This window comes from Cetorhinus maximus, chromosome 4, assembly GCF_964194155.1.
Source record: "Cetorhinus maximus chromosome 4, sCetMax3.hap1.1, whole genome shotgun sequence".
Taxonomy (NCBI): Eukaryota; Metazoa; Chordata; class Chondrichthyes; order Lamniformes; family Cetorhinidae; genus Cetorhinus; species Cetorhinus maximus.
In genome coordinates, this window is record NC_135882.1 from 48,561,295 (window position 1) to 48,572,658 (window position 11,364).

Genomic DNA, 11,364 nt, shown 5'->3' on the forward strand with positions numbered 1-11,364 from the left:
ATGCATATCCAAGACTTTTTTTAAATGCATATAAACATTGTGGCTACAAGAGCAGGTTAGAGGCTGGGAATTCTGCGGCAAGTAATTCACCTCCTGACTCCCCAAAAAGCCAGGAGTGTGATGGAATACTCTCCACTTGCTTGAATGAGTGCAACACCAACCATATTCAAGAAGCTGGACACCATTCAAGACAAAGCAGCCCACTTGATTGGCACCCCATCCAGCACCTTAAGCATTCACTCACTCCACCACTGACGCACAGTGGCAGTAGTGTGTACCGCCTACAAGATGCACTACAGCAACTCACCAAGGCTCCCTCGACAGCACTTTCCAAACCCATGACCTTTACCACCTAAAAGGACAAGGGCAGTAGATGCATGAGAATACCACCACCTGCAAATTCCCCTCCAAGTCACGCACCACCTTGACATGGAAATATATTGCCGTTCCTCCACTTGTTGCTGGATCAAAATCCTAGAACTCCCTTCTGAACAGCACTGTGGGTGTACCTACACCACAGGGACTGCAATGGTTCAAGAAGGCAGCTCACCACCACTTTCTCAAAGGCAATGAGGGATGGGCAATAAATTCTGGCCTAGCCAGTGACACACACACACATACACACCATGAAGGAATGAAAAGAAAACTCTACCTAGGCTTCTCATTCCTAAAACTAAGCCCAGAGCTGCCATTTTTCTCGTTAGGCTTGCTATGTACTGGCTCAAAAAGTTGTCCTGAATATATTTTAAGAATTCTGCACCCACTGTACATTTCACACCAAGTAATATTTGAACAGGGGAGTGGGACTAACTAGATAGCTCTTTTAAGAGCTGGCACAAAGTCAATCGGTCAAATGACCTTCCCCTAGGCTGTATGATTTAATAAATGACTGGTTTGGGGTCAGATAATTATTCTTTCATAGAAATTATGTCTTGTCAGCAAAATATATGATAATTGCCGTCTATTTTCTTGCAGAAGAGAATATTTGTGAATCATGCCATTCACCCATATTGCCTGCAGGTAGGTAACAGAAATGGGGAAGAAGGCTTGTAAATCTGAACTACACAAAGCACTTTGTCGTGTTCTTTATGTGGCTTGAATACAAAGTAAAACTCAATGAGCTAGAGGTCTTACCTTTCAATGTTCAGCAGCAGGATATGTGATACAGCAGTTCAGTTTATTCAAAGTACTTTTCTGCAGGTGCGTTTCAGATTAACTTTCTTTTCTCTTCATTTGATGTTAAAACATAATTTTAGTGTTAAGTTACTATTATGATTTAGCACAAAGGAAGATTAACCATTTAACCCACTCCCCTCCCCTCCTGAGTAAAGAGAACAGCCCTGTGAATCCATGGAGTTTTCATCCAAATGATCAATATATTAATCTATCTAAAATCTACAATCTGGAGCACGTCTGTACTCAGGGAAGAATATTATTTCTTGTGTCTGTAGCGTGCAAACTATTCCATCTCAAAATTTCTCCTTTCCTTAATCCATATTGTGAAACAAATTTTTTCATTTTCTCACTCTTCCTAACAATGCAACTTTCCATGATGGGATTTGACCTCACAACCAGTGGCGTGTGGTCTAGTACTATACCTACTGTTTTGGATGTTAAGAAGACAAAGGTAGACTGTTTCTCAGGAGAAAAATCTTATACTTCTCAACACAAAGTCTAAACGGTTAGGCATAAAGGAAAAGTCATATCTTTGCACAGATTAAGACTAAATCGCTAGATCACTCACCTTGGGGAAGAGCAGTCGGCGAGTCGGAGCTGTCAGCTGCTCGGAACCAGCCCGCGCTAAGTTCAAAGGAAAGTGAAAAAACAAATTGTGATAGGACAGGAAAGAAGCAATTTGATTGGTTGGAGAAGCTAGCTGTTTGCTGAGTATCTGGTAAATATCTGGTCAGTGTTTAAGGTTTATCCTATTCCTAAGGTTTAAAATCAAGTATGAACTGTATTTTTTGGTAAGGTTCATTAAGTAGGGCCAACTAAAATAATTTTCTACTTGGGTAAAACAGCAAGAGTTCGGAAGATAAAACAGCGAGAGTTCGAGAGGTATCGATCACTAACTGGTTTTCCATTCTGGATATCGGTGAGGGCGATGGATCCTTGGAGGAGTGCAGTAAGAGCCAAGCCCGTGGCACCACGGGTGGCCCAGCTATACAGGAGGGGAGGAAAAAGAGCGGGAGGGCAGTACTGACAGGGGATTCTTTAGTTATGGGAGCAGACAGGCGTTTCTGCGGCCGTCAACGTGACTCCAGGGTGGTTTGTTGCCTCCCTGGTGCTAAGGCCAAGGATATCACAGAATAGCTATAGGATATTCTGTGGGGGAGGACAAACAGCCAGAGGTCGTGGTCCACTTTGGTACTAACGGCATAGGTAGGAAGGGGGATGTGATCCTGCAATTGGAACTTAGGGAGCTAGGTAGAAAATTAACAAGCAGGAACTCTAAAGTAGTAATTTCCAGATTACTCCCAGTGCCACGTGCAAGTGAGTACAGAAATAGTAAGATAAGGCAGATGAATGTGCGACTGGAAAGATGGTGCAGGAGGGAGGGCTTTAGATTCCTGGGTTACTGGGACTGGCTCTGGAGAAATGGCACCTGTACAAGCCGGACGTGTTGCCTCTGAACATAGCCGGGACTGAGTTCCTTGTGGGTCGTTTTGCTAGTGCTGTTGGGAGGGTTTAAACGAACTCACAGGGAACCAGGAGAGAATATTAGAAGTAATACCAGGGTGCATAGAATGTTGGGAGAGGCAGATAGCACTAAAATAGAGAATAAGAAGTTAATAGATGGAGTCAGAGTAAGAGAGCAAGTAATGAAGTCTAAATCAGGGTTACACTGCATGTATGTGAATGCATGGAGTATAGTTAATAAAATTGGGGAGTGACAGGCACAGATTGCTTCATGGGATTATGAAGTTGTGGCGATAACGGAGACCTGGCTCAAGGAAGGGCAGATCTGGGTGCTAAGTGTTCCTGGTCACAAAGTGTTCAGAAAAGACAGGAAAGGGACAAAAGGAGGAGGGGTGGCGGTTTTGGTTAAGGAGAGTATTGCAGTACTGGAGAAAGAGGATGTGTCGAGGATTCAAGGACAGAATCGATTTGGCTAGAGCTAAGGAATAAGAAGGGTGAAATTACATTGCTCGGTGTAATATATAGACCACCTAGTGGGGAAGATTTAGAGGAACAAATCTGTAAGGAAATTACTGAGAGATGTAAACATCGTAGAGTAGTTATAATGAGGGACTTTAATTACCTATATATAGACTGGGATAGTGGTAGTGTAAGGGGCAGTGAGGGACAAGCGTTTCTAGATTGTGTTCAGGAGAATTTCCTACAGCAGTATGTGTCCAGTCCAACAAGAAAGGAGGCACTGCTAGACCTGGTTCTTGGGATTTAGGTGGGCCTAGTAGATCAAGTGACAGTGGGGGACCATTTAGGGGACAGTAATCATTGTATCATAAGGTTTAGGATGACGGTGGAAAAGGATATTGGTCAATCTAAAGTAAGAATAATCAACTGGCATAGAGCGGACTTCATTGGGACAAGAATGGAGCTGGGCAGGGTAGACTGGAACCAAAGATTGGTGGGAAAAATGGTAGCTGAACAATGGGCTACCTTCAAAGAGGAGATGGTTTGGGAACAGTCGAGGTATGTTCCCTTAAAAGGGAAGGGTAGGACAAACAAATTCAGAGCTCCCTGGATGACAAAGGAGATAGAAATTAAGTTAAAGAAGAAAATGGGTGCTTACGACAGGTGTCAGGTAGCAAATACAGTTGAGAACCAAGTTGAATACAGAGGTTCAAAAGGGCTGTGAAAAAGCAGATCTGAGAAGCAGAGAGGGATTATGAAAAAAGACTGGCAGTTAACATCAAAGGAAATTCCAAAGTATTCTATAAGCACATCAACAGTAAAAGGGTGGTAAAAGGAGGAGTAGGGCCAATTAGGGACCAGAAAGGAGATTTACACATAGAGGCGAGAGGCATGGCTGAGGTGTTAAATGAATACTTTGCACCTGTCTTTACCAATGAAGTAGATGCTGCCCAGGCCATGGCAACAGAAGAGGAAACTCAGTCACTAGAAGGGTTTAAAATTGATAAAGACGAGGTATAGGATAAGCTGATGGTACTTAAAGTTGATAAGGCACTGGGACCAGGTGAGATGCATCCAAGGATATTGAAGGAAGTGAGAGTGGAAATTGCAGAGGCACTGGCAATAATCTTTCAATGTTCCCTGGATTCAGGGGAGGTGGCAGAGGACTGGAGAATTGCAAAAATGATGCCCTTGTTAAAAAAAGGTTGCAAAGATCTGCCCTGCAATTACAGACCAGTCAGTTTAACTTTGGTGGTGGGGAAACTTCTAGAAACAATTATTCGGGATAGAATTAGTTAAAGGAAAATCGTGTCTAACTTGCTGGAGTTTTTTGAAGAGGTAACAGAGATGGTTGATGAGAGCAAGGCCATTGATGTGATGTGAATGGGCTTCCAAAAGGCACCGAATGGCCTCCTTCTGCACCGTAACAATTCTGTGATTCTGTAAATCTGCACTAAGTGGTGTTTTCTTACTTGGTCACTCACTGCCTTTTCAGGGACCTTCCATTGCTTGACATCTACTAAACTGGTTTACTAGAACAAGATTCTAGTTGACGGTGTCAGTGTCAAAGCACAGTCACTTGCCTATAGGACCTTGCTCCATGATATTAAGTGTGTCAGTAAAAGTTACCACAAAGACTGCAGCAGCATCTCCTACACTGTCAGGATGGTGACTGGCTTGGAGGGGAACTTCCAAGTGTTCTGATCTGTCTGCTGCACTTGACCTAGATGGTAGTGGTCATGGGCTTGGAAGGTGCTGCCTAAGGAGGTTTGGTGAGTTCCTGCACTGCGTCTTGTAGATGATACACACTGCTGCTACTGTGTGTTGGTGGTGGAGGGAGTGAATGTTTGTGGATGTGGTGCCAATCAAGTGGGCTGCTTTGTCCTGGATGATGTCAAGCTTCTTGAGTGTTGTGAGAGCTGCACTCATCCAGGCAAGTGGGGAGTACACCATCATACTCCTGACTTGTGCCTTGTAGATGGTGGACAGGCTTTTTGGGGAGTCAGGAAGTGAGTTACCCGCCGCAGGATTCCTAGCTTCTGACCTTCTCTTGTAGTCACAGTATTTATTTGGCTATGTTGTTAGTGGGGAACTCAGCAATGGTAATGCCATTGAATGTGAAAGGGCGATGGTTAGATTTTCTTTTGTCGGAGATGGTCATTGCCTGACACTTGTGTGATGTGAATGTTACTTGCCACTTGCCAGCCCAAACCTGGATATTGTCCAGGTCATGCTGCATTCGGACAAGGACGTCTTCAGTATCTGAAGAGTCGCGAATGGTGCTGAACATTGTTCAGTCATCGGCGAACATCCCCATTTCTGACCTTATGATGGAAGGAAGGTCATTGATGAAGCAGCTGAAGATGGTTGGGCCTAGGACACTACCCTGAGGAACTCCTGCAGTGATGCCCTGGAAATGAGATGATTAACCTCCGACAACCACAACCATCTTCTTTTGCGCTAGGTATGATTCCATCCAGCAGAGAGTTTTCCCCTTGATTCCCATTGACTCTAGTCTTGCTCGGGCTCCTTGATGACACACTTGGTCATATGATGTCGAGGGCAGTCACTCTCACCTCAACTATCGAGTTTGGCTCTTTTGTTCATGTTTGAACCAAGGCTGTAATGAGGCCAGGAGCTGAGTGACCCTCTTGGAACCCAAACTGAACATCAGTGAGCAGGTTATTGCTAAGCAAGTAGTGCATAATAGCACTGTTGATGACCCCTTACATCACTTTATTGATGATTGAGAGCAGACTGATGGGGCAGTAATTGGCCAGGTTGGACTTGTCCTGCTTTTTGTGTACAGGACAAACTTGGGCAATTTTTCACATTGCCAGGTAGATGCCAGTGTTGTAGCTGTACAGGAACAACTTGGCTAGGGGCACGGTAGATTTTGGAGCACAAGTCTTCAGTACTATTGCCGGAATATTGTCAAGGCCCATAAACTTTGCAGTATCCAGTGCCTTCAGCCGTTTCTTGATATCACGTGGAGTGAATTGAATTGGCTGAAGACTGGCATCTGTGACGCTGGAGAACTCTGGAGGAGGCCGAGTTGGGTCATCCAGTTGGCACTTCTGGCTGAAGATTTTTGCAAATGTTTCAGCCTTATATCTTGTGCACTGATATGCTGGGCTCCCCTATCATTGAGGATGGGGATATTTGTGGAGCCGTCTCCTCCAGTGAGTTGTTTTATTGTCCACCACCATTCGTGACTGGATGTGGCAGGACTGCAGAGCTTGGACCTGATCCGTTGGTTGTGGAATCGCTTAGCTCTATCTATCACTTGATGTGGGTGGGTGGTGGTTGTGCACCTATTCAGCAGGTGGTTTCCTTGGCCATGTTTGACCTGATGCCATGAGACTTCATGGGGTCAAGAGTCAATGTTGAGGACTCCCAGGGCAACTCTCTCCCGACCGTATACCACTGTGCCACCACCTCTGCCAGGTCTGTCCTGCTGATGGGACAGGACATAGCCAGGGATGGTGATAGTGGTGTCTAGGACAATGTCTGTAAAGTATGATTCCATGATTCCTGACTATGACTAGCCTGTGAAACAGCATTAGCCCCCAGATGTTAAGAAGGAGGACTTGCTGGGCCATCAGGGCTGAGTTTGCCGTTGTCGTTTCCAGCGCTTAGGTCGATGGTCCGTCCAGGTTTCATTCCTTTTAGACTTCGTAGCGGTTTGATATAATTAAGTGAATTGCTAGGCCATTTCAGAATCACTTGTATGCCAGACCAGGTGAGGATGACAGATTTTATTCCCTAAAGGATATTAGTGAGCCATTTGGGTTTTTCCGACAATCAACAATAGCTTCAGGTTCATTATCAGACTTTTAATTCCAGATTTTTATTGAATTGAAATTTCACCATCTGCTGTGGTGGGATTCGAATACAGGCCCCCAGAGCATTATCCTGGGTGCCTGGATTACTACCCCAGTGACAATACCACTATGCCACTGCTTCCCCGACCCTGTCAAGGGGAATGTGAGCTTTGTTTAGATTGACAGTTTAATGAGCCCCTAAAGGATTACATTTTGAGTGTTTTTTAAATGGCTCTTTGTTTATTTTGACAGTTCATGAGCATGTCGCATGTCAAAAGACTTTCCAATATATTATTGGGCTCATGAGTTCTGCCCATAGTGCATACTAGCTGAGTGGGCATGGGGGTCTTTGGAGGGGGCGTGGGAATATTTGGAGGAGCAGGCGAGTACAGAAGGGGCAAGGGAGGATATGGGAGGTGGGGGAGTATGGAAGGGGGGGCTGTGAGTGGGGGGGGGTGCAGTGAGGGCTAGGGTGCCAAACATTTGTACAGAATTCCACCAATGTCCCAGTGAACGGAGTCAGGCCTTCTAACCTGTCCACCTTTGTTCCTGCTTCGGGCCTGTTTCAGAAGGTCGCAACCCTGACTCCAGCCTGTCCCCACCACTCCACCATGAAAATAGTGTGGGTGAGCAGGGTGGGAAATCTCCTGACCCACAATTTCCACCTCGAAGAGGATAATCCAGCCCCTGGAGTTGAGTTACAAATCAACCATGATCTAACTGAATGGTGGGGTAGGCTTGCATGACTGAATAGAAGGCTCCTGTACCTCAGTTACAATCCCATTCCACTGTTAGCAATGGTGTAAAATTTCTGGGTTTTCACATGGTTAATGTTCATAGTTGTCAGTTGTGTCTGGCACCTGGCTCATATTTTGGTGGTGGTTGCAATCATAGCATTACCTGACTCGAATGGTAAATGGTATTGGATCTTGTTTCCTTCAGCCCCTCGAGGATCAACTAATGATTCTTGGAGGTAATTGCAGTTTGGAATTTGAAATTGATTGTCTGCCAATCTTCCTAAATGTGGGGCAACTCCATGTACAGTAACTCTGCTCTCTCTAATTAAGCTACATTCTGATCATTCCCAAATATTTTTTCCCTATTCCCCATCTTCTCAGACTATTGCTAAAATATAAACGTACAATCCCTGTTGGTTTCTACTTATCTTCTCAAAGTAAACCATTAGATTTTTCAATCATGATCTCCCTCCCAGAAACTCATGCAGATTCATTATCATCCATATTTCTCCAGGGATTCACCGTTGGCATCTAGTTGCCTTGCTGCCTCTGTTTGGCATTGCCTATGCTTTCTCCTATCTTTGGGTTCTCGTCATATTTTCAATGAATCTCTGAAAATGCTCCAAGTTTCCAAGCAGACACAGTTCCCAGTTGGCCTGCAAGAAAGAAAAGTCAGCAGTGTCTGGTCTTTATTCTCTGCTGAATTGATTCCAGATTACATTCAACTTTGATGCAGATGTCCTTTTGTGTGGTTGCAATATGGCACTCATCATGGCTGAACAATGAGAACAGCTCAATAAACTTTGACCTAGTTTTTTTCAACTCTATAGAACATCCAGTCAGAGTTCCATATTGCAGCAAGCTTTGGTGTCTCTGTATTTTGACCGGTGTTCAGGTTTCCCCATATGGTAGTGATCTGCCTAAGGGCAGGTCTTCAGCTCATTTCTCCATGCCTCATGGTCTCCTGCTTTCCTCTTCAGTTGATCGTAAGAGTCTCCCATTTTCAATTTCGATGTGCATTATGACTAGAGAAAAGAATACGTTAGGTAATTTCCCATTGCCTTCCTCATGTGCTCAAAGGAAACGCAAGTCCTATTCCAGAAGGATCTACCCTCCGCCTGTAAGCAGCAATTGTTCCTGTTGTTCTGCCATCACCACCGAAAATCCTCTGGCTCCACTATTGGCCATGGTTCATAATCCTGAGCAAAGGACCTTCACCTGGGCCTGAGATGAGACTCCAGAGGGCAGGTACGACTACCCTCTGAGGTCTCAAAAGACTCTGCTACTCCATTTTCCCCATACGCTCCTTTAAAGCACTGATTGTTTTGACTTTACTACATTTAGATTTAGACCTTTTACTGTATAATAAAAACAGAAAATGCTGGAAATAATCAAGTCAGCCAGCATCTATGGAAAGGAGCAAAGTTAACATTGCCATGCTGATCCATCATCAGTACCTGAAACATTAACTCTGTTCCCCTCCACAGACGCTGTCTGACCTGCTGAGTATTTCCAGCATTTTGTTTTTATTTCAGATTTACAGCATCTGCAGTATTTTCCTTTGTATTAGTGTCCTTTTAATGTATGGGTTCTTTAAGTGAATATTTTGTGTTTCCTCATTTTAGACACTGCAAAAACATTCAATGTGGTGGTCTTTCACTGCAGGCACATGTTTCACAAGGATTGCCTTCCAACTCCTGGCATGGTATGTTGTTGACTATGACAGTTTGTGTAGAGTAATAAGGGTTATATATCATTTGTGGTATTGTTATTTCCAATTTTGCTCCATTGTGCATTGCTGTTGGATCTTTTCATATTTGGGGGCACACTGCCCTAAACCACTTACTACAAATTGCGATCGAAAATGATGGTTCCAAGACAGTTTCTTGTCCAACTTCATACAAAACTTGAGAAGAAAAAGATTCTACAAATGCAACAGGAATATTTTTCCATTTTTATCCAATTGCAGTAGGAAGTCCTACATACAACCATGCGAATTAGGAGCAGGAGTAGGCCCCTCGAACCTGCTCCGCCATTCAATAAGATCATGGCTGACCTGACTGTAACCTCAATTCCACATTCCCATCTACCTCCAATAACCTTTCACCCCTTTACTTATCAAGAATCTATCTACCTCTGTCTTAAAAATATTCAAAGACTCTGCTTCCACCACCTTTTGAGGAAATGTGTTCCAAAGACTCTCAAACCTCTGAGAGAAAAAATTTCTCCTCATCTCTGTCCTAAATGGGCAATCCCTTATTTTTAAACAGTGACACCTAGTTCTAGATTCTCCCACAAGAAGAAACATCCTTTCCACATCCACCCTGTTACGACTCCTCAGGATCGTATATGTTTCAATCAAGTTGCCTCTTATTCTTCTAAATACCAACAGATACAAGAATAGCCTGTCCAGCTTTTCCTCATAAGACAACCCTCCCATTCCAGGTATTAGCCTGGTAAACCTTGCATTAAGTACTATTTGACATCTAGAATTCTTTAGATTTAAATGTTGATAACAAAGTCGTCTTTGTTTGTAGTTTATAATCAATATATATTGACTCTTTAAAACAATGTCTTACTGGATTTTCTGATAACAACTTTGCACAGGAGAGCTGATTGTCAACCTACATGAGTTCCCAAAAGATCTTTAGTTTGTCTCCTGAGATTTTCTTTGAAGGCTTCTTTCAATTGCATGCAGAGGCACCATCTAGTCTAACCTGAAAAGTTTTACCTCATCTCATCTCTTAAGCATGCCATTAGAAATAAATTAATCCCTTCTGAGATTCTTCTATTTAAAAGGGAAATAGCAAGCAGGAAAATGAGAATATGTAAAACAGTCTCTGAAAGCTCGGCACAGGCAGAAAGGTTTGAATGGCTCTACAAATCCCATGGGACTGAAATTAACCATGGGCTGATAGTACAAAATGGATGATAGGGAATTAAAACCACCCAATTTTCTTTTCCATTGAGAAACAGCAGCGCCAACTGAGATTTATATAGCACCATTAACACAGTAAAGTGTCCTAAGACAACTCGGAGGAGAGTTATCAAACAAAATACTGAGCCACATAAGGGGATAGTGGACAGGTGATCAAATGCTTGCTCAAAGAGATAGGCTTTAAAGGGTGCCATTAAATAAGAGAGAGGCAGCGAGATTTAGGGAAGCAATTCCAAAGCTTTGGGCACAGCTGCCAGTAGTGGGGTGAAAGAAATTGGATATGCACAAGAGGCCAGAAGTGGAGAACCTCAGAGTTTTTAAGACCGTTGTAAAAGCTGGAGGAGTTTACAGGAAGAGCGGACGCTTTGGAGGGATTTCAACACAAGGATGAAAGTTGTAAATTTGAGGAATTGCTGAACTGAAAGCCAATGTAAGTCAGCAAGCACAGGAGTGGGTGAACAGGGCTTGATGTGAGTAGGATACTGGCAGCAGAATTTTGAAGAAGCTGAAGTTTCCAGAGGATGATGGGAGACCTGCCAGATGAACATTGAAGCAGTCAAATCAGGAGTTAACAAATTCATGGGTGAGGGTTTCAACAACAGATGAACGATATTATGAAAGTGAAAGTAAGTGAACTAGGTGATGGAGAGAATATGGAATCGGAAGATTAGCCTAAGGCCAGATAGGATATTGAGATTTCAAATAGCCTGGGTCAGCCTCAAACAATGGCCAGGGAGGGGGATGGAATCCATAGCTTGGGAGTGGA

The 11,364-nt window shown here is 43.6% G+C and overlaps 1 protein-coding gene across 2 annotated transcripts in view; it reads left to right on the top strand.

The window, feature by feature from the left end:
* Window positions 1-11,364, top strand: part of vps41 (VPS41 subunit of HOPS complex) — a 256,233-nt gene that overhangs the window by 243,703 nt on the left and 1,166 nt on the right. For both annotated transcript variants that reach the window (XR_013576374.1, XM_078540140.1), the window contains 2 exons: window positions 976-1,020; window positions 9,286-9,365. Coding sequence is in view for 1 of the 2 variants with exons in the window: in XM_078540140.1 (XP_078396266.1) it covers window positions 976-1,020; window positions 9,286-9,365 (125 nt within the window). In the remaining variant the exon portion in view is untranslated. The remainder of the gene's footprint in view (window positions 1-975; window positions 1,021-9,285; window positions 9,366-11,364) is intronic.